General features: G+C 42.8%; 1 protein-coding gene across 6 annotated transcripts in view; it reads left to right on the forward strand.

Moving 5' to 3' along the window:
* The window catches only part of POLQ (DNA polymerase theta), a 98,732-nt gene that overhangs the window by 36,075 nt on the left and 39,002 nt on the right, over positions 1 to 23,655 (forward strand). For all 6 annotated transcript variants that reach the window (XM_061638353.1, XM_061638371.1, XM_061638387.1 and 3 more), the window contains exons 13-18: positions 654 to 847; positions 3,341 to 3,465; positions 12,185 to 12,428; positions 15,543 to 18,571; positions 19,408 to 19,554; positions 21,703 to 21,896. In XM_061638353.1, coding sequence (XP_061494337.1) covers positions 654 to 847; positions 3,341 to 3,465; positions 12,185 to 12,428; positions 15,543 to 18,571; positions 19,408 to 19,554; positions 21,703 to 21,896 — 3,933 coding nt within the window. The remainder of the gene's footprint in view (positions 1 to 653; positions 848 to 3,340; positions 3,466 to 12,184; positions 12,429 to 15,542; positions 18,572 to 19,407; positions 19,555 to 21,702; positions 21,897 to 23,655) is intronic.

The following is a 23,655-nucleotide window of genomic DNA, read 5'->3' on the forward strand; positions in this document are numbered from 1 at the left end:
ATGGGAGAGTCCCCTCAACTTTCATTCCTGTCACGTTATATATCTATTTTTATTGTAAAAATCGGGATGGAAGAAGAGGGGGGAGTCAAAGGGGAATTTAATCCAACCAGAGTTTTTTTTCACGCTTCTTCCAATATTTAACAAATGTGGCTGTAAACGGATTTCCATCTTATGTTGTAATGTTGTTTTAGTAATTTTCCTAAAAAATAATGTGTTCGAAGATAGGCCATCCATCAATACTTTTTCAGTTTGGACCCACCAATTCCTGTTGTTATCCCCAGCTGTGAAGTTCAACTGCTAGGAGGAAGGGTGGGATATAAATCAAATAAGTATTTCCTTGGGGCGTTCCTTATCAATCTCTACCCAGCGCTCCTCTCCATTGGCCTCTTGTCACTAGACTCCAAAAGAAGGCAATGATTCCATCACTGCTATTACCCCTGCAACAAGACTGTCTGCACAGACAACAGATATACCCCTCCTAATGCTAAATTAGGACCAGCGTTAATAGAGGATGATTTATTTTTTCCTCAGAAGTCATTCCCCACCTCCCCAGGCCCTTTTTGTTTTTTAAAAAAGCCCAGGGTGTGAAAACAGTTTGCCAAGGAAGTAGGATTTGAAGTGTGTATCTTCTTGTTTTTTCTTGGTTCTTTTAGGTCACTCCTGTTTATGAAGACTGGGCCAAAATAGACTGGTATCGATTCTTTTGCTTGTGGGAGAAGTTGCCTGTCTCGATGAGAAAAGTAGCAGAGCTGGTGGGGATTGAAGAAAGCTTTTTGGCCTGCTCTGTGAAAGGCAAAATCACTACTCGGTCAGAGAAGCAGCGTAGGCAAATGGCGATCCACAAAAGGTAATGGCTGAGCAACATACAAGGTACACTATATAACAATACAGGTTGAGGGTAACAGGACTGCAGAATACTCTGTCTTCACAATCTGCATTTAACAATCTTCTACTCTTGAGTATAATGTTGAAGCTATTGGGTTTGCAAGGAATTCATGATGAGTAGCAGGTTTCCTTTAAATCTTTTGGTGGGACTTGTTTATCAGGACAGGGTGAAGCAAGGAAGTAATAGCTTTTTAAGTAGGTGCTGTGACTGAAAATACCCAACATGCATTCAAATGATATAGATCCATATTGAAGAATCCCTGTTACGAACAGGCACCCTCCAGTGTTTGCAGCCAGTTGCAGTGTTCCTCACACTGTCTATGTGGTATTTGCCCGGTACGGATCTTTATACAGCAGCATGTGGTTAGGTTGCCTAGGAGGAAATACCAAATTTTCAATTCTATGGATGGCACGATGGCACCTTAGCTAAAACGTAGGTTTCCTAAGATGTCGTTTGATTTTCCTCCTGCTAATAAGAAGCACACACTTTCCGCCTTCTCACAGCTAGAACAAGGCTTCCCCTTGTAACAGCCTTCTTCCTTCAGATGAGCTTGCAGTTAGCTCTCATCCATTTGCTTTTTACTACTTCTTGACCTGCTGCAAGGGGCCAGTGCTAGAGGAGATCCTGCAGTACTTTTGTTAATTAATTGAATTTTCACTTGCATCCTGTTCTCAGTAGAACACATTGTTATATATATAGACTTCCCCGGTAGTTTCCCATTCAGGCTCTAAGGAGACCTAGGCCTGCTTAGCTTCACCAGCAGCCCTAAGAAAATAGTCCTGTGCAAATATATATAAATAAAATAAATGTGTTGTGGGTTATAATTGTTCCAGCCGCAAAGGCAATAATGATGGTTGTGAGCCCCTGTTGGCTGTCTCTTGCTCCCCTTGTGCCCTTGACTTCTGCTACAAGCATCTTAAACTATCTTGCCCAATTCCCCTGGGCACCATCTGTTTCCTGTACTCCTGCCAAATCCTTTTGCCACCATGCCAACGAACTCTCAGTTATGTGCTGCTTAATGTAACTGCAACTTAAGGTATAGGTCTAGCTAGTTGCAGAGCTTGGAAAAGTTACTTTTTTGAACTACAACTCCCATCAGCCCCAGCCAGTATGGCCACTGGATTGGACTGATGGGAGTTGTAGTTCAAAAAAGTAACTTTTCCAAGCTCTGGCTAGTTGAAATTTCTGCAGGGCACGTTTCAGTTATAACACTCCAGCCCCTCTTAATTGTTGCTTGGAGCAGACTGTAACATGGACAGTTACATATGCTTTTTTCCGGTTTTCTATGTTCTGATCTGTTAAGGGGGTCAAAGGTTTTTACCCTTTAAGCCATAGAGTGGCAACTGGGGTTGTGCATGTGTGGCTTTCTGCTGCTCTTCTTTGAGGTGAGGAAACGGCAGAACAGTTCAATCCAGGGCCAACACCAGGCACGACTGGGGCCTTGGGCACCAGCCTGCTCAGACCCATGGCGTCATACTCCGTAACACCCATTCTCGATGCAGGCAGCGCCAGGCTTGAATAGGCCTGCCCATCCCACCTACCTCCCTTGTCAGTGCACTGCGGCACGTGCCTGCCCTCACCCAAGATGGAGGCACATGCCGCCTGTATTTGGGGGGGGGAGAGTGTTGCCTGGGAGCTCCTGCTCTGTGACCGTTGCAGCACTGGGTCACTGCTGCGGACGGCGGAGCAGGAGTTCCAGCCTCCCAACCTAAAGAGGGGCCCTTTAGGGGCCCTCAGCCAGGGTCAGACCTGGCTGCCCACTAGCGCTGGGGCTGGTACTATCGCACGGCTAAGGCTGCCTTCTTCTAAAGTTAAAAGAAAGTGAAGAATGCTTGCAGCTGTGTGGGGCAATTGAGATGGAATGGGAAGAGCAATCACACGTGTCTTGAAGCAAGACTAGACCCCAAGTTCAATCCCTGGTATGGTTGATACTGATGTGCTTATTTGGTTCCTTCTGTTAGGATGTTTGGATACTTTGCAGGGAGCTTAATCTTCAGATTCATTTCTGCATGGGGATGTGTGAAGCTTCAGAGCCCACCACCTTTCTGCCCCATGATCTTGAATATTGTTGCTTTTAGGAACTTGTAGGCATAAATCAGATGCACATTGAAATACGAATCTGCATATGCATCCATATGTTGATGCTATCCGTAGTTTTCAGTGGGTGCACATCCACATGTAAATATGCATTTCTGTTCTTAAACCTTCAGCCAGCGTACACATCCAGCCACTGCAAATTCCTCCCAGTGGAAAGTAAGCTGGAGACAATCAGATGGAAAGTGTGTTCAGCTTAATTGTCCACACCAGCAGAAAGGCAACTTCAATGTTGGAAACTGAACCTTCTGGATTAATGAATCCACTTTTAAATATTTTACCTTCTGTGTTCTTACCACAAAGCAATATTCCTGCTTCTGTTTTTTCACACATCAGCTTATTTAATTTTTACTGATGCAGATTTTTTACAAGCCTGGCTCTCCTGGACTTAATAAATGAGGTCCCTTTAAATGATGTTGCTAAGAAATATGGCTGTAATCGTGGACAACTTCAATCTTTACAACAGTCTGCTGCTACTTATGCAGGTGAGGAATTATTGATATACAATTTAAATCCAGCAAATCAGTATATAGCAATTAGAGCTACAACCCAGTTCAATATATTTTAAAAAGGATAAAAACATTTTATTTTCCTTCTGTTCCATGAGCACACAAAAACAGGTGTAGGACCAGTGTATATGGAAGCTCCATTTGCAGATGTGAGCCTGAGACAGTGTCTCTTGCCTAGTAAATTCGTGACTGAGATGAGATTTAAATGAATGACTCAGATTCTTACACTTTACTCCCATACACACTTGCACTCAAGGAGTTAGGCACCACATTAGAAGAAAATAGGGAAGCCAGGGCAAGAAAGACTGAACGAACAAGCACTGCAACAAGAGAAAATAGAACAGGCCACAACAACTTGTTTTGAACACCATTTTGCAAGCAATGATAAGAATACAAGAAGGGTGATATTAAATAATCATTTATCCCAGGATAGGGAAGTGATTAGTAATAATCTGTCCTCTCAGTGATATGCTGCCATTTACAAAGACTATCAGATTCCAAGGTATTTATCTAATATTACCTACCTACTTTCACAGAATTAAGATTTCAAGAGATTGCACTGACCACTGTATGCCTGTCCTAGAGAGAAATTGTTATCTTGTTTTGTGTAACAGTGAAATGGGTGGTCAATACAGTGGGTGTTATCTGATGAATATGAGTATATATCCTGTCAAGTTGCACTGTTTGCAATTGCACTGAAGAAAATCCAAATGAGAATCTTGAACCAAATGTCAGTGGTGTGTAAAGGTGACTCATTAATTTGAGCAAGCTAAATCTAGGTGTAACCCCAGGTGTCATGGGCCCCAAGGAGAATTTCTGGCAAGACTGGGAAGATGGAGAAGGGGTTACCAACATTGGGGAAGACATTGCCAGCACTGATAAATGGAATGAGGGAGTTACAGAGAATGTGTCTCCGGAAACCTTGAAGCTGGCTCCTGGAGGTACCGAGCCAGGCTCAGACAGCCTTTCCTTGGCTCACCTGGCTAGCGATGACTCTCTGCCTGAACCATGGCCAAGTGTAACAGCGAAAGAGATAAGTGCTAACAAAAACATTGGAACTTCTCAGGCAGAGGGAAATGAAAGTGACTCAGTAGAGTCAGAGACTGGTATGTTTCCAAGGTCACAGAGGTTAGAAAAGAGACAGTTACAAGTAGCCCAGTTTCGTCCACCACCGTCCCATCATAGTCCTTGCCTTGCAGCTCATGCTGAGAAGAGCTTGAATTAATATTGTCAAGTGCCCGCATTTTTTCTGTATATAAGAAAATAGCATTGTTAGTATTTGCTGCTACAACAACTTGTCTACTGTTGCTTGCAATATCTAAATGCCTGCTCCTGTTTGAATCCTGGTTTAGGCCTAGTATGAGATGCTAGATCCCTGTTCTGATTTCTGGAATAAAGCTTTATGCAGAAAAACCCAGTCTTCAGGTACTGAGTCTGCTTCTCCAGTTGGGAGAAAGAACACCAGGATGCTTTCCCCAGGTAGTATGCCATCAGGTGGCACCTAGCATCCGAAGGAAGGAATGCACAGGAGTCAAGACTTGAGCTGCTCCTTCCAGTCCTCACCCCAGTCCATTCCTGCCTTCATCCGAGGCATTTCTCTCCAGCCTTAGCTCTGCTAATTCTTTGTTTCCTGTGAGTGTTCAGTTTGTTGCTTGTCTGGAGGTATGCAAGTCTTATTTTTTCTGATTGCTTGAGGCATCTGTGTTTGAGGCTTGTATGTGGTGTGGTTTTTTAATTCCCTTTTCTCCAGAGGGCCTTTTCCTTTTCCCTTTCCCCTCCACCATGGGGCTCACAGCTGTGGTCCCAGAGTATTTGCATTGACTCCCTCTCCTCCAGTGAGGCTTTCCCTCTCCCTGTTAGCACCTTCGCTTCACCCTTCATCTTCTCTCCAGGGTCACAGCTGTGGCTCCGGAGTTATTTACTGCAGCCCCTCCTCCAGCAGGGCTTCTCTCCTCCTCAGTGGGGCTTGCGATAGTGGCCCCAGAGTTTTTTCCTCAGCTTTTCAGGGAAGTCCACAGTGCAGTTCCTTCTCTCCCCATCATCCAGGCGGTTTCATTTTCCCCACTCCTTGCTGCCTTGGATATCTTGCAGTGTCAGTTCAGACAGGGCCTTCCTGATCTACAAAGCTGACTGTTGCGGCTCCCAGTCCTTTCTTCAGCCCTTCTGTCTTGCAGCTCTTCTGTTGGTCCTCTTTCCCCACTGCACATTCCTGTCCTCTTGCCCTTGGTCGCCCATTTTTCTTTAGGTTTCCCTGAGCTCTTCTCCTCTGTCCACCTGTCCTTCATTTTGTCTCCTGATTTTCCCGCATTTTTTCTTTGTTTTCCTGACTGGCCGCCTCCATCTGCCTTTGCATCTACTTTTGTTTGTCTGTCTTTCCCTTCTTACCTCAGATAAGGTAGGACTTAAAGTTATATTTATAGAAAGAAAAAAAAGGATTTTGGAAAGAATATTGACCTATGCTTTCGGCTTCACCCCTCCCCTCTACTGTGTGCATGTGTCTTCAGCCCCTGTTTTCCACTGCACCCCCTTTCAGTGCTTGTGCTGATATCTGGATACTGCACCCTTCTGCCACCTTCTATGGTCTCTTCTATTCCACTTCACCCCTGCTACCTGTGCATGTGTTAAATTTTGAATACCACACCCCTCTAATGTGTACACATATCGTCCTGTGTGTGAAATCTGGATGCTGCACTCCTCTACAGTTTGCATGTACACCATGGCTGACCCAGCTCCAACTGTCACCTTTAATGGCCAGTCTTGTGAGGTAGAACTGTCACCTTCTTCACAGTCTTTGGTCACTTCAGGCCCTAAGGTAAGCAAGCACAAGGCATCCACCCTGGGCCTCCTAAGTATACCAAGAAGTCTATCTGCAAAGCAAACAGTAGCCGAGTTATCTTGCTATTTTGGCTCCTCTAATCCCTGGCGGGGAGGGGAATTCTTCCTCAGAAATTATACAAGTGCAGCAGTACTTGTTGGAGCACGCTCATGGTTGAGAGAACTTGGCAGCGCTTTCTCAATCCCGCTGTGTTTTCAAATGTAGAACTTGATGGGTTCACATCTCCATCTATGGTTCCTTCTTGTCAGTTGGCTTCATCTGTACAGCCCCTTGTCTGGCTCCCTGACTTATAGAAACAGCCCAGGCCATCCTCTGTTACAACCCAGCCATTCCCATCCTAATCTGCAGTTGGTCCTAGTCAGTCCAGTAACTGTGGAAACGGTTTAGCTTTTTCCATTGAGAACAGACAGACTTATCGGCCACTGGATAGAAATATGGTGTAGTCTTCAGCTGAGGAGTTTTCCTGCCTTTTTTATGAAGGCACTAGAATATTAGGTTCAATACTTCTAGGAGACCTGATTCTCTCTTCCCCGAGCCAGCAGGCCGTTTCCATGGGCAACAGCAGAAGAACCTGATGGCTCCTCTAGAGGGCCACAGTGAAATAAAGACATAAGAATTGCCTAATGAGCTTCATGAGACTGTAAGGATTATCCCAGGGGATGGCCCTGCAGTATTTTTATTATGAAGTATTTCCAAGACTAGCAGCACAAAGCCCCAGTTTGCTCTTCTGAACAGCTGCAGTCCTTTATAACTGAATGAGTAAATCATTGGATTATGCTTATGGATTACTTTATGAATTCTTGAGGGGTTTGAAAAGTCTCCTAGATGATGACTTTATTGTTACCCTGCTGGATAAACATAAATAAATAAGCTAACATAAATTACGATGAATGTGTCTTTTCAAGTTACATGAGGCTTCAGCCTTATCTATTTCAATGGCATAATTGCCGTTCTTCTTACCAGGGTTTTAGTTTATTACCTAAAGGAAGTTCTGGAAGGTGGTGGTTGTTCAGTTACTTCCCACCCTTCACCAGCAGGTCCCGGGACAGATTACAACAGTTTAGAATTCCACATTAAAATAGTTAAAACAAATCAGCCTTTGGTAGCGCTTACTTCTCTGTACACTTTGTGTAACTTGGCTAAAGTTTACACACGTTGGTAAATATGTCCTGAGATGATATTCTGCTTCTCTACCTCCATACAAGCAGTTCAGTAGAGGGGAAAATCTGCTTTAAATGTAGACTAATTTCACCTTTATTTTTGAGAGGTAGTCCTTCTGGATGGTTTTGAGGATGTTGTAAAGAGAATTGAAAGACGCATAGATTTTTTCCCCAAAAGGCAGACTCCCAGGCTTTCTGTTACGCCATTATGTTCATTTAAACAGCAGTTTAAATTTAAGATTACTGGCACCCCGCAGGTGCTCATTCCATGGCACTTTTCTGTGATTGCCAGGAGATGTGTGAAGTTTGAAGCATTCAGGGGGTTTGGTTGCCTACATTCTCTGGTGTCCATTAGTGATGTTCTTCTCCTCTGATCTTTTCCCCAGCATTCTAGTTGTCACGCAGCTACTTAGCCAGAAAATGTTATTCGGTATTTATTTGAGCAGATATCTTTATCCCAGCATTCTGGTTATTGTGCAGGTACTTAGCCAGAAAATGTCTCTGGGTATTTATTTCCTTTTCCTCATTGTTTAAGTCTGTACATCAGAATATAGAGACATATAGATATAACAGAGTCTGCTGAATCAGGCCAGTGGCCCATCTATTCCAGCATCCTGTTCTCACGGTGACTACCCATATGCCCATGGGAAGCCTGCAAGTAGGACCTGAGTGCAACAGCACGATCATTTCCTGCGGTTTCCACTAATTGGTATTTGGAAGCATACTCCTCCCCCACCCCCACCCCATCTATGGAGTCAGAGCATACCCTTAGTGGCTGGTAACCACTAGTAGCCTTATCCTCCATGTATTTGCCTAATTCTCTTTAAAGCCATTCAAGTTCGTGTCTATCTCTGTTGTGTAATTAGATGGTAGCTTTAAGAAAATAGTAAAGGCTATCAAGCAAGGGAACTCCCTTGCCTTTGTGGATCCCATGGAAGTATAATGTCTTTCTCCATCTACCAGAAGCTCTACAAGGAATTCTGATTGGTTTCCAAAGGCAATTGTCACTGAGAAGTTCCTTTCATTTAAGTTCCTTTCATCAAGTTCAATTTTCAGAGTTTTCTGCAAACTCTCTTCTTTTTAATTCAAACCTACTTATAGGCAGTGCACTCTTGTCTCTAGCTGTCTAATCATGCTACTGATTTCCTCTTTAAATAGGAATTTGAATGTTTCCAGGTGACCACACAATGCAGTTCTAGTGGGTTCTTAGCAAGTCGTCTAGTATTTGTTAGGTGTCCCTTGTTAACAGCTGGTATAGCACAGTGGGGAGGAGAGCCTGGCTGGGAGTCCAGAGTCTGTGAGTTCAAATCCCCGCTCGTGTCTCCTGGGTGTCAAGGGCCAGCTAAAGATCACCCCCGCAGTGAGTGGTTCAGGGGTTACGTGCCCTGCCACCTGTGCAGCCGTGGGCAAGCTGCATAGTCCCAAGGAGCCCAGTTGCCCCCCAGCTGGCAGTTGCGGACAAGGAAGGGGCTGGCTTGTGCAGCTGTGGCAAGCTGAGCAGGCCCTAGCCAGCTGGGGAGGACTAGCCTCAGAGGGAGGCAATGTTAAACCCCTCTGAATACTGCTTACCATGAAAACCCTATTCATAGGGTAGCCATAAGTGGGGATCAACTTGAAGGCAGTCCATTTCCATTTCTATGTCCCTTGTTAGGGATGTGAGGTCTTAACTGTTCATTGCAAAGGATTGGATCTTACATAGTTTCTGTAGCCTCATGTTCTCTAGTCAGACGCCATTATACATCTTGGCCCAGCACTCAAACTAGCCATCAGGTCTCCTGTTTATCTTTCCACTTATGCTTGTACTGTCATAGCTGGTGGAAAAGTTATGGTAAGAACACACTATAGTGGTGTTATCAGCCAAATTGGCCATGTTTGTGAAAATAAGAAACTTGGAGATTACACCACCATGGCGTCTTCCAGTGCATCTAATCTGAAGACCCTTTTCTGTATCCTAGTCAGGCTTGGCTGAATGTCCCAGGGGCCCATGAAACATCCAGATACAGTCTGGCTGAGGTTGACAGTGTGGCAATTAAAAATGGTGCTTTCTGAAGAAGGCTGGTCTCTTGCAGGATGTGCTATCAGAGTGCGATTGGCACCATCTTAGCAATCCTATCAGCCTTCCATGAAACGTGTACTTGATCCAGTTTTCCACATGGTGTTCTTGAAAAAGTTAAGCTGCTCAGAGTTTCACCCTAAGATGGCTACTTCCTTTCACTGCAGCCAGAACATCATCTTACCTTTTGTCCCAATTCCATCCATGTCCTTGAAAAAGCCTGGCATTCTCTTGATGTACACAGGGCTCTCAAAGTTTACCTTGCAAGGACCCAGGACAAAATTAAGCCACTTGGAGCAACCATGGGTTTCTACAGGATGGGCTTCAGTTAGGCCTCAAGCTTAACACATGGTACAGACATCAGTTCTGCTCTCTCATTGGTTCTCCATCTTTGGGTGGTACTCGGTCGATGAGTCTTCTTTTCATCTGGGCTGAGCATCACCTATGCTCCTTCAGAGCAGAACATGACGGTGGGATGAACATTGAAGTGGTCTGGCTCAGCAGGCAACAGATGATACCATGGGAGTGGAGACTTTCTTCCAAAGTCTTCCACTAGTTGCAACATATGTTTGGTCCTCTGACTGCAGATGTGTTTGCCTCGAGTCAGAATGCTCAGCCTTCCCCACTTCTTCACGAGTTATCACGAGACGGAAGCTGAGGTAGTCAATGCTCTTCTGGCTCCTTGGCCAAACAGTCTGCTCTATGCCTTGTCTCCTTTACTCCTGGTGGGACAGACTCTCCAGAAACTACACCAGGAACGTGCTCAACTGATTCCTCCCATCTCACACTGGCCATGCTGGCCACGGTTTTTGGACTGCCTGAGCCTGTCCATCATGGATCTGGGGAGGTTGCTGACGAGGTTGGATCTTCTGTCCTAGGGACCCTTCTGGTGTCTAGACCCCAAGTGATTGAGCCTAACAGCCTGGCATTTGAGCTGTGACAGTCAGGTGGTTGGGGTTTTTCCAGGGCGCTCATTGTGATCAATCTGTCCTCCTGGAGACCTTCCACGATCTGGATCTATCAAAGTTCATGGTCGACTTTTTCCAAGTGGTGTTCTTCTCAGGGGGTTTGCCTTTCCAGGGCCACTGTGGAACAGGTCCTTGACTTTGTCTACACAGGTTTGAAGATGGGGCTGAAGCCTAACACTCTCCGTCAGCAGGTTTTGGCCATCACTCCCATTTTGTCTGCCAGGACAACCTTTACTGGGTGGGCATCCTTTGGTTCTGCCATCATTTTGTCCCAATCCTGTACATCCTCTGGAGAAGGCTTGGCATTCATTAGATGTGCGCAGGGCTCTCAAGATTTATCTTGCTGGTACCTGGGTTATTTGCTGGATTGAGTCTCCATTTGTCTCCTTTCATCCAAGAAATTTTAGGGGAAAGGTTTTGAGTTCAACTTTGTCCTGTTGACTGTGAGCTTGCATTTCTCTGGTATATGAGTCCCTGAAGTTTCCGGGGTCTCATAATACCACGGTTCACTCCAGGAGGTTGGCGGCCACCATGGCTGCCTTCGCCACTAGCACTCTGCTTATGGACATTTGTAAGGCCACTGTTTGGTCTAGCCAAAACTTGTTTATTCAGCACTACAAGATAGATCTCTCTGTTTCTACCAATGCTTCCTTTGGGAAGTGCATTTTGCAACACGTATCTCATGTGTAGGCAGTCTGGATGGACCCTCTCTACTGGGACTGCTATGGTACAGCCCACCTGATGCCATGCTACCTGGGGAAAATAGACTGTTGGTCTCACCTGAAAGGTGGTTTTCCCAGGTATCATGCCATCAGGGCCCTCCCTGCAGGGGGCGGGCTGCCTATATGTTCATTTCTCTTGTCAGCTTTTATCCGTACATGTATTATTAAGGCTTTCTACTTGTTGAATTTGTGATGTTACGAAATGGTCCAGATTTTGTTGCATGTATTATCAATATTTTACTGCTCCTGCTATGTGTGCAGTTGTTTTTTCTGTGTGTGTTTGCCATGCAACTGCTGTCAAGATATCCTCCTTTTGCCTCATCTAAAATGGACTGGAGTGGGGACTGGAAGGAGCAGTTCAAGTCTTTACTCCTATGCATTCCTCATGCTACCTGATGGCATGATACCGGGGAAAACTACCTTTCAGGAGAGACCAACAGTCTGTTTTAAGGTTTAATTTTGATTGCATTTTAAATAGAGAATGTATTTTTCCATGTTTTATGTCTGTGCTAATAGGCATTTTATTATATTTGCAATGGCCTATCCCTACAAGCAATAAATAATTATTGGACTGGATAATAAATAAAACGGAATAAAATTACGTCAAAACAGTTTTTAAAAGAATATTAGAGATACATCTAAAAAGCTTCTCCACCACATACAAAATGGAGACAGTAATCCCTCACATAACCTTTGCTGTGTCTTATGAGGTATATTTCAGACTTGTGCAAATTTGGCAAATAAAGTATGCTTGTGTATGTGTATATATCTCATAAGGAAATATTTGGTTGCTGAACATGTGAAGACAGCCCACTAGTTCTCATCTTAAACAGTCTCTCAAAAACGAATTTTATAAGCATCTGCATCATTTATACAGATCATGCTTAAAAATAACTTTTTTTAAAAAAAAAAGTTTACAAATCTTTAATTTCATAACAATTTTTTATGTATTTCAGGGATGGTTACCATTTTCTGCAACCGCCTCGCGTGGCACAATATGGAACAATTGCTCTCTCAGTTTCAGAGTCGTCTCACATTTGGAATACAGAGAGAGCTCTGTGATCTTGTCCGGATTTCTCTGCTAAATGCACAGTGTGCCAGAGCTCTTTATAAGGCTGGTTTCGTCACAGTAGCTGATGTCGCTAATGGGAATTTTGCTGAGGTGGAAAATGCATTCAGGAACGCAGCACCTTTCAGAAGGTTGAAAAACTTTATAGCATAATTGATAGTTAGTCTTTTGATATAGTTTTGTCCAGTATAGATTTGGGAAATGGATCAGATTCTCACTCTTGGATATCAATTTACTTGAGTATAGTACTTCATACTCCTTGAATTATACAGCCACGAGAATGGCTGTATACTATAGTCAGCATGATTTTTTCGCATTCCACAATGTTAAATTGAAAATATTCCCCCATGCCACTCTGATGCTTCCCATGAGCTCATTTCAAAACAAAAACTTAGAGTCCTGAACTCAGAAACCCTCTAAATTTTCATGGCAATATACAAAACAGTCAGAGAGAATCGAGAGTTCAAAGTGTAAAAAGAGAGAGAGAAAAACCAGACCCCTTTTGGACTGTTTTCTGTCAGAGTTCTCATAATCTGTTGAAATTCATTAAAAATCAGCCATGTTCACTGAGTACCTGTAATCCTATTACTGACCTTGCTCCATACTCTGACCTTCATCTTCTGCAGTTTAAAAGTTGAAAAAATGTCCGGCTGATTTTTAATTAATTTTAAGAAATTTTGCATTGAACTCAATGACAATGTTAGGCATGCTCACTAAGAACCAACTGCCACAGTAAGAACTGTGTCCTAAAAAGATAATCCAAAGACTCACAGCTGTTGGGCTTGGCTAATCAGGGCCACACCCACACCAGACTTTGATTTCACTTGAGACGGTCATGGCTTCCCCCAAAGAATCCCTGGAAGTGTAGTTTGTGAAGGGTGCTGACAGGAGACTCCTATTCCCCTGACAGAACTTCAGTGGCCAGGGTGGTTTAACAGTCAGCCGCTGTGATTGAAGCTCTGAGGGGAATAGGGCACCGCCTAGCAACTCTCAGCACCCTTCACTAACTACACTTCCTAGGATTCTTTGGGAGAAGCCATGACTGTCTAAAGTGAAATAAAGGTCTGGTGTGGATTTGGCCAGGGACAACTTTGGTTTAAATTTGGGTGGGAGGCTGTAGAATAAAAAGGTGGGGGAAACTCTGAAAAAGAATGATACTGTTCACAATGTTTTCCTTTTGGAAAGGAAAGTGGCTTTCCTTCTGCCCAGTGCCCACCCACCCAATCTCCTACACATTTGTACAAATGCAAACGCAATTTGGGTTGGACTTTCACAGTTCAATCCACTTCCTGTGTAGCTTGGAAGAATTTGGTAACTCCAAGCTACACAGGAAGTGGATTGGACTGTGAAAGACCAACCCAAATTGTGTTTGCATTTTTACAAATTTGTAGGGCAGTACAATATCTCAGAGAGGAGGTCAGGTCTCCTGCTCCCCTTGTGCATTCACTATAGCTACCCAATTTCCCTGCTTTTTAAAGCTTGATAGAAATATCTGTTGGCTATAGGTATGTTCTTAAACCCCAAGGGTTTTTTTGCCGATTAGTGAATATATATACTGTATACATGTTTTCTGAGCACAGTTACATTGTACTATTTGGGCCTAAACTGTCCATTTTCTTGGGTTTTAACTTGCTGTACAATGCAAACACATTCTGTCTACATAACAACCTAACAATGGGAAAGAGAAAGTAGGGAGGAGGGCAATGCAAATTGGGTATATGGTTGGCGATTACACATACCCTTAATTGCTAGAAGACTAACTGGAAAGCCACAACTCTCTTATTGATCAGCAGCTTAAAGGAGGGGTTGGCAATCCAGCTCCTATGGGTGCCACGGCTCCTGCAAAGTCCTTCTTTGATGCCCCTGGGTTGAATCATAAACCCCAGATTCCCAGCTTTCATTTTTTTAAAAAGGAAATTTCTAGCATTTTTAGAACCTGAGATATAAGGCAAAACACATGCACATCATTCTTCTTATTTTTCCCTCCCAGAAACTAGCCTGCTCCACCAGAGAGTCAGTGTGGTGTCGTGGTTAGAGTGTTGGACTATGACCTGGGAGACCAGGGTTCGAATCCCCACACAGCCATGAAGCTCACTGGGTGACTTTAGGCCAGTCACTGCCTCTCAGCCTCAGAGGAAGGCAATGGTATACCCCCTCTGAATACTGCTTACCATGAAAACCCTATTCATATGGTCACCATAAGTCGGAATTGACTTGAAGGCAGTCCATTTCCATTTCTATAGATACGTTTTTAAACCGCAAGGTTTTTTGCCTATTAGTGAATTCTGTTTTAGCTAGTACTTTGTTTCTTATGCTCCCCAAAGATGCAATACGTCTGAGATGTCTATTGTGTAAAATACTGTACATAAATGTTTATCATGACTTATCTAGGCAAGATTTAGGTTGCTAGCTAAGATGCCAGTTATCTATACTAACGTTGTGGTGCTTCAATCCTATATAATGCCTGTCCCCATATTAGCATGCCTGTGTGCTGAGGTAATCTCAGGCTTTTCTCCAGGTGCCCCAGCCGCCTGAAGTAAGGTGGATGGTGTGAGAGAGATAGGGCCCTCCTAGTTCTGAGAATCTCTCTCAAAGGACACTCGCCTGGCACCTTTACGTTTTTCAGTTCTAACTGCTGCTGTTTCTGTTCTTCAATTTGACTATATGGGTCATTATTTATACTTTACTTTTTAATTATTTCTTAATTCCTTTCTGAACTGTCCTGGAAACATGTTTGAAGAACAATATCCATTTTTTTTTAAATGACATATATTTAAGAGTTATATCATCTGAGAATGTGCAATTCTTTAAAACTGGTCTCTTCTGAATAGGGTATTTCTGCTAATTTCTCCCTCCTTCCCCATGCTCTTCTGCATCTCCTAAAGAGAACAGTATCTTAGAGAATTCCTGAAGGGAAAACCATACCACCAACAACCTATTCTTTCTTTTCTTTTGTACCCCTCTTATTACCTAGCTTTGTCCTAAAAGCCAAGTGCCTAATGGGGCTGATCACTGAATGCACTTGACCTCTGATCTAAGCTAAGCTGTTACCTCTGCGTCCTCTACCCCCTTCCTTTCCCTCCTTATCAATGTATAGGCTAATATAAAAACTGACATCTTCTAAGGGTGCATGTTGTTTTTCTTCTGTGGTAGGTGATGGTAAGAATGTCATGGCAGCAGTTCTTCACAATTTTTTAAAATTTGTAAGCATTATTTCCAGGTAATGTTGGCTTGTGTCTCTTTAGTCGTAGGGCAGCAGATGAAGATGAACAGGCGGTCGAGGAACACCTTAATACACGCTGCATGTGGATGCCTGGACTGAAGGGTTTAACTGAGAGTGAAGCAGCTAATCTTGTTGTGGACGAGGCTAAAACTCTCTTAAAGCAGGACTTGGCTGCTCTGGGAGTGCAGTGGAACCCCAATGCCTCTGTCATAGCAGATACGTCTTGCACATTTTGTATAACTGGGCATGTGGAAGAGGAAAAGCATGGACTGAATGGCAAACAGATATTAAGAAACGGTCATAGCATAATTTTATCAGGCAAAAATATCAGTTCTCAACCTGATAGTACATCATGTGTTAAACAAAAAAATAAGAGGATGTTGGATGCTACTTTAACAAATGTGAGACTTGAAGAAAAGACTTTGGTAGATGACACTAACAGAGAGGCAAGAAATGATGATGTATACCCTAGTGCGAGGAAACGGATGAATCTGGACAAAGATGGAGAAAATATGACAGAGATCTCTGTGAAACAAACATTGGATGCTAGGGAAGTAATGAAAAGCACTGAACAAAAGACAAAGCCAGGCTTGAAAGCAACTTCAAAAAAAGTTCATGGTGCAGCTAGCTTTAAGAAAAAGGCTGGAATTAATTTAAAGCAAAGTAGAGATCAAAGCACAACTGTGCAATGGAGTAGACGTGGGAGTCAAGAATCAGTGATGTATGGAGGTTTCAATAAGCCTTTTCTGTCCTCCGCCAACAGTTGTGGGTCAAACCAAAGGCATCACCAAACGGTAGCTAAAGGATCATTAGGCTACCAGGAAGGAATTGACAAAATATCCCTGCAAGCAAATAAAATATCTCAAAACAGCAGAAAAAACATGCATAAATTGCTTACAGAACCTATACATGCTAATGAATCCAATTACATGTTAACAGTGAATAATCAAACTGAAACACTTGCTTTGAATACAGTAGTGGGATATGCATCTCTTGTTAAAGATAACATGGAAATGCAAGATGTTATGGAAGATCTAGTGAAACCTGATAAGATATTGAAGCTGAAAAGTAATTGGAGCAAATTGCAGCTGAGTAAAAACAGTGCTAGAAACGTAGTTACTGAAATCAAAACAGGCAATGATGTTTATAATGAGGTAGCAAGTGGCTCTGTCACTACAGATGAGAAGAAACAAACAGCCATCAAAACAGACAGTTCTCAAAAAGCAGACAGAAATAACTCTGGAAAATCCAATCCTACCCTAGAAAATCCAACTACAAATATGGGTGAAGTGTTCAATCACCCTGATAATGTTCTGAAGTATTCTGAAAGCATTAAAAGCTGTTACTCCCCTGATCTATATTTTGTCTTCAAAGAATTTGAGGAAAGCTTTCAGTTGGATACGCAAACGGATAGGATATTGCAACAACAGATGGCAACTACATTTGCTGATGAGCAAAGAGTCAAAGAGAGAGAACTAGGAGCAAATCCACCACTGAAAACAAAGTGTGCTAGTACTTTAGAATCTGATGCTGCACATGTGAAGGACAAGTTAGTGTGCAGAAAAGCGGAAACTTTACACATAAAGAAAAATGATGTAGCAGGAAACACAGATTTATTGCATTGTAATGTGAAAGGTTCTCACATAAAGGCTATTGATAAATGCCCAGAAATACCAGTTTGCCTTGAAAGAAACAGTTTTTCTGTCATGGACTCCCAGTTAGACAGCTTCTTACGAGACTATCAGACTCCAAATCTGGCAAAAGAGCAGGTACCTATTCTAAAAAAGGCATCCTTTCTCCCCAATCAGTACCCACCCACTGTAGATGTAAATGCAGAACGCTGTCCCTTGCCTGAAATAAATCTGAATAGTAGTGATAGTTTGTTGTTTGATGAAGATTTTAGCCACATTACTGAACCTGAGAATATTCACATTGCTGAAGCTGTTGTCTTGGGGCCACTTCCACGGCAGCAAATTATTATTTGTCCTTCTAAATCCACTTTAAATGTAGACGTCTCAGGTAAAGAGAATGTGGGGCCAGATAAAGGTGTATTAGATATTACTAAGAACCAGAAGAGACTGGCAGGGTATGAGGAGGATGATTCCCTAATATTCTCAAGCTCTGATTCTTTCCACATCACAGAAAGGTTAGATAGTGAGACTGTGCCTCCTTTTCATAGAAACACCCTCAACAAACTGAAAAATCTGAAAGAGGGACCTGATGATGTCAGACCTGAGAATACTGGAAAAGATGCAGGTGAAAAGCCACAGACAGATTGTGCAGAAAAAAATGGTAACCAAATGGACAAGTGTGAATTTTTATTTGATTTAAGTCCAGGAATGTACGAGGCCTTAGAAAAATGGCTGAGCCCCTCTGGTAATAAACCCGAGATAGATTCAAGAAACAATTTGAGAACAGCGTCATCCAAGAAAAATCAAGATTCAGGCACGACCTCTGCCCTCTCCCATGGTCAATATGAGCTATCCTCTTGCAAAGATTTTAAGAGCAACTGCATAATTAGAGGGATGGATGATCAGAATAAGACTTGTGCATCTTTGCTAATGAACAGAAAAGGAAGTTATGTTTCTTGGACAGATGGGAAGAAGGGACCTCCTTCTCCAGTGGACATCATGGAGCCTCCTTCACAGCGTTTGGAACTATCCTTTGTGACACAAACCCAAGCCAGAAATGCGAATCCCACAGACAAGGTTCCATGTCTTCAGCTCATACAGAATAATGAATTTTATTCGCACCTGCAAGCAGACGTTTTACAGCATGAACCAGAAAATGGCAAACAGGTTGAGCTTCCTCTTGAGGAAAACTCTATTATCACGGAAGGTTTTTCACTGCAGTTATCACAAGATAATATTCCGCCACTATCTTGCAGTGCTGAAAATTTTGCAATCATTGATGTAGCAAATGATAAAGCTCTTTTTGAAACCTTTATTAAAGAATGGAAAACAAAAAAGAGATTTGCTATCTCAGTGGCTTGTGAAAGAACAAAAGGCCCCCTGCCCCACAGTTCAGCTATTGGTGCCAAGTTCAGACAAGGTGAGTTCACCCCTTGTGTTCCTTCCTTTTTGATTTTGCCCAATTATCTTGAAAATGTGTGAGAAGAACATTTTAAATATTTTCTCTGGATTTGTTATTAATGTGACAAATGGTTATATCTGAAAGATCATGTACAGATTAATCTGAATCCAGGAGGGAAACGAAGAAAGAGGAAAGGAGAATCACAATCCCATATCCTCCCACACACTTGATACAGTGCTCTAGCAACTGTACAGCATTCCAGAAATTCATAAGGAAACCAGAGCTGTAAACTCTGTGGCCCAGAGGAAAGTGACAGCTGCAGAGGGTAATCAAGTGACCAAGCTTTGATATTATGCTTCATGGATTTATAAGTTGTTGTTAGTACTGGGTGTGTTACACCGAAAGCAAGCTACAATATATATCTGTGATTTAGCATGAAGTACAAAGGACCACGACTGGTGTTGCATTGAGCTCAAGCTCTGCTTTTCTGCTGGGACTGGATCGCTATGGAGCTTTCCATGGGGAACTCCATAGTGCAGCTGATCCCAGGGAGCTTGAAGATGGACCTATCAGCTGATAGGCAATGATCCATGCATAATTGGGACTGCCCCTTAAAGCTCCTGATTGTGCATTTGCAGCTGTGTCTCCACCTGACATCAGCCATGATGTCAGGTGTGTGGCAGGTGGCCATGGTCTGGGAGACTCTGTGCCACAACTAATTAGGCCCATGGGAAGGAGGTACTCCATCCCTATCATAAAGACAGTAAGCAAAGCAGAAATGAAAGGTATGCTTTGTATATAATTTTCTACAATTTTAAGGAGACTAGCGGATCTTAATATTTGTGTGTTTTTAGGAAGTTTATGCCAGAAAATTCAGTACAAAGATGATGGATTTCCTATTAGAGACGGCGAAGACATGCTGGTAGTTGGATTAGCTGTGTGTTGGGGCGGAAAGGATGCTTATTACATTTCATTACAACAGAAACCCCAAGAGCAGATTGGTAAGAAAGTATTCTGATCTTTTGTTTTAACTATTTTAATTGTCATGTTTTTTAAATGCTGTGTTTTATTGTATATTTTAATTCATGTTGTTTTAATGTTCTAATGGAATTGTTATAGTGTACTTTAATTAATTATGGATGGATGTTATAATTGATTTTATAGTCGTAAACCTCTTAGAAGCCATTTTGGCATATAGTTATGTATTAAATAATAACAATAATTTGTTACTGTATATTATGATCTTGCTTTACCATTTTATTGTGTTGTAATACTAGTGTTTCCTCCAATGATAACTGTATGATTATTTGGGGTGCTTCACATATGTTACTTTTTATTGTTATTAGATGTCTAGTTGTTCAGGCCTATCATTTCTTTGTGTTTCCATTTTTCTTGAAAATAATACAATATACGTTCAAAAATAATAATTTGCTGAAACAATGCACTTTTAAAAGAAGCCTATGGACAGCATTTCACTGCATTAGCAAATGCATATTAACTAAATTACAGGGTACTGTTTTATTCATAAGAGTGACAGTTATGGTTTACCCAGACCAAGAACAGTCACAGAACGCTAACAAAAGGTGCAGCTTTTTTGAGGGAGAACAGAAATTTCTTTGCTTGGAGAAAATCTTATATAGAGTTCCAGCGTGAGGAAGTGGAAAGGGATTTGGGACGCAACTGTGTTTGAGGTGCCAGTAGAGAAGCTGTGCTGGGAGTTCAAGCCACAGGAAGTACTAGGATGGTTTCTTTTCTTTTTTTTCAATTAATTTTTACTCTAATTTTCAAAACCAAAATGATACAAAAAGAAAACAACACAAATCAATAACTAATACAGTACAAAGAAAAAAATATATACATATATAAAAATATATATATATTGACTTCCGATTTGTCATAGTTCAGCTATAAATCTATAATATATAACAAACCTATCTCTTAATAGATTATAAAATCACCTTCCTCCAGCGGTTATCTTAGTTGGTTTCAAATCTCATTAACATCATATCATTTTAATATTCCACAAAAAGTCAAAGAGAAGTTTCCAATCCTTGAGATATATGTCAATCAATTTTTTTTCTAAATAAACATGCCAATTAATCCAACTCATCAAATCTACTAAATCCAGTAATTTCAAAACACTATAATTCAACTATAAATCTATAATGTATAACAGACCTATCTCTTAATAGATTATAAAATAGGATGGTTTCAAGAATAGACCAAAAGACACAGATGGGAATGACAGAGAGCTGGGGAAAGATGGCAGAATAAGAAGTGAGCCTTCCATGAATAGTGCTATGCTCTTAATGAAAAAGGCAAGTATAATAGGCAGGGGAAGTGGAGACTGCGAGTAAGAAAGCGTTTGGAAAAGGTTCAGAAGAGGGCAACCAGAATGATCAAGGGGATGGAGCGACTCCCTTACGAGGAAAGGTTCCAGCATTTGGGGCTTTTTAGTTTAGAGAAAAGGCGGGTCAGAGGAGACACGATAGAAGTGTATAAAATTATGCATGGCATTGAGAAAGTGGATAGAGAAAAGTTCTTCTCCTTCTCTCATAATACTAGAACTCGTGGACATTCAAAGCAGCTGAATGTTGGAAGATTCAGGACAGACAAAAGGAAGTACTTCTTTACTCAGCGCATAGTTAAACTATGGAATTTGCTCCCACAAGATGCAGTAATGGCCACCAGCTTGGACGGCTTTAAAAGAAGATTAGACAAATTCATGGAGGACAGGGCTATCAATGGCTACTAGTCATGATGGCTGTGCTGTGCCACCCTAGTCAGAGGCAGTATGTTTCTGAAAACCAGTTGCCGGAAGCCTCAGGAGGGGAGAGTGTTCTTGCACTCGGGTCCTGCTTGCGGGCTTCCCCCAGGCACCTGGTTGGCCACTGTGAGAACAGGATGCTGGACTAGATGGGCCACTGGCCTGATCCAGCAGGCTCTTCTTATGTTCTTAAATGCAAGAATGGTTTTCATTTTCCACTGTACAGGGAAACAATGCATGTATATATGTTTTTATTTAACAAGATTTATATACCACTTGATTGTAACAAAACCTCTAAGCAGTATAAACAAACACCCTTTCTCTTTTTTTCCCTTGGGTTCTTGCCATAATACCAAAGTAACATGATGATTTCATGTCTTAGAAATCAGTGCCAGTTTGGCACCACCTCCATTGGATCAGAACTTGACTGCAGCAGAGAGGTTGCAGCATCTTCAGTTACAGCTGCAGGACTCCAAGAGAGCATTTTCGCTTGCTGTGTATGACTTCATTCAGCACTACAAGATCCTCCTAAAGGCCTGTGGCATCTCTTTGGCAGGATGTTTTGAGGACCCAAAGGTTTTATAATTAACCATTTTTCATCAAAGTGGGATGTGCCACATGTGGAGTCCTTGGTAATCCGAAGGTGTTGGCGGTGGGAGGGCAGGATAGAAGAAGAAAGTACTGCAAGATCAAAAAGGCCCTCAACCCCAAGCCATTAGAGGATGGGGATTGTGCTTTTCCATAGGAGGTGGGCCATCACTGGGGGAAATAGTTCCACCTATCGTGCAAAGGCAAGAATGTTTTTGAAGTCAAGACTAGGGACGTCATGCCCCTCCCACTCCCCAGTTCATTCTTGCCTTCGTACGAACAAGATTGGAATTTCACATAGCATTTAGCTAAGTCTCGTATTTGTTTGTCTATTTGTCTTTAAAGCCTTTTTTCCGTTTTTGTGTCTAGCATACTGAGGGTCCCCTTAGAGACCGCGGCTGCGGCTCTCTTCGCCCTTTCCTCAGAGCTATTCCATTTATTTCCTTGACTGGGGGCTCCCTCTGAGACCGCGGCTGCGGCTCTCTTTGTTTTGGCAGTTTCAAGCCCCCTCCCCCCCCCGGCTCTGTTGTATCCGTAGCCAGGGGGCTCCCTCAGTGACCGCGGCTGCAGTTCTCTTTTTTGATCGCTTTTGACCCTCTCTCCCCCCCTCTGATCTGTTGCCGCGGCTGCGGCTTATCCGATCTCAGCGGGAGCTTGCAGCTGCGGCTCCCGCCGTTACTCCTTTGCCTCAGATCGCCCTCGCTACGTGGCTTAAATCCCACTGCGAAGGGCTTTACAGACCGCGACGGCGGCTCTCTCTGCGGCGGCTGCCGTTTTTCCCCTACCTGCTTCCTTCCGGGGATTTTCTAGAGCCGCTACTGCGGTTTTCGTCGAGACCGTGCTGGGCAGCCCTTCCCCCAGTTCGCTTCCGACGGCCGCCATTGCTTCTTCCCTCTCCGACATTTTTTCCCGCTCTTTTTTTTCCGGGCGCCATTTTTTTCTTTTGATTTTGAATTTCCCGCCCTTTTTGTTCTCCTTATTATCGGATACCTCCCCTGCAGGCTATCTATCCGTACGTTTGTGTATATGTGCTGCTGACAAATTTACACGGCTGATTTACACACATTACTGTGGCTGTAATCATAGTGGCTGAATTATATTATCAAGGCTGGAGCTCCAATCCTAGTGGGCTGGATTGTATTATCAAGGCTGGAGCTTTAATCCTAGTGGCTGGATTACATTATCAAGGCTGGAGCTTTAATCCTAGTGGCTGGATTATATTATCAAGGCTGGAGCTTTATATCAGTGGCTGACTTGTACTAAACCTGATTTATATTGTATATCCTGCCCCCTCTGGGGCCGTGAACAAGCCAATAACCCAGCCTACAGCACTAATCTGAGTGTGCCAACTCTAAAACAGCCTATATTATATTAACGCTGATACCTCTGTGCATTCTGCCCCCTCCGTGGCAGTGCATTTCGCCATCTGCCAGTGTATCCTACCCCCTCCGTGGTAGTACGCTGTGCCAGTTCGGGTCTTTACATCCTGCCCCCTCTGTGGCAGTGTACTGCACCCAGGTTTATATAAGATGGCAGAACAGCCAGGCATGTCACCATCAACACACATGGTGCCAGATCAGCCAGACATGCCACAATCAGCCAAGCCACAACATCATAACACGTCTAAGACCAGACATGCCAAAGCACTGGCTAAGACAAAACATCTTTCCAGCCATAGTAAACCAAAGCGCCCTCGTTATGTCTCTGTGCCAACCACCACCACAGCACAGACACACATAAGTGATAT

This window comes from Rhineura floridana, chromosome 1, assembly GCF_030035675.1.
Source record: "Rhineura floridana isolate rRhiFlo1 chromosome 1, rRhiFlo1.hap2, whole genome shotgun sequence".
Classification (NCBI taxonomy): Eukaryota; Metazoa; Chordata; class Lepidosauria; order Squamata; family Rhineuridae; genus Rhineura; species Rhineura floridana.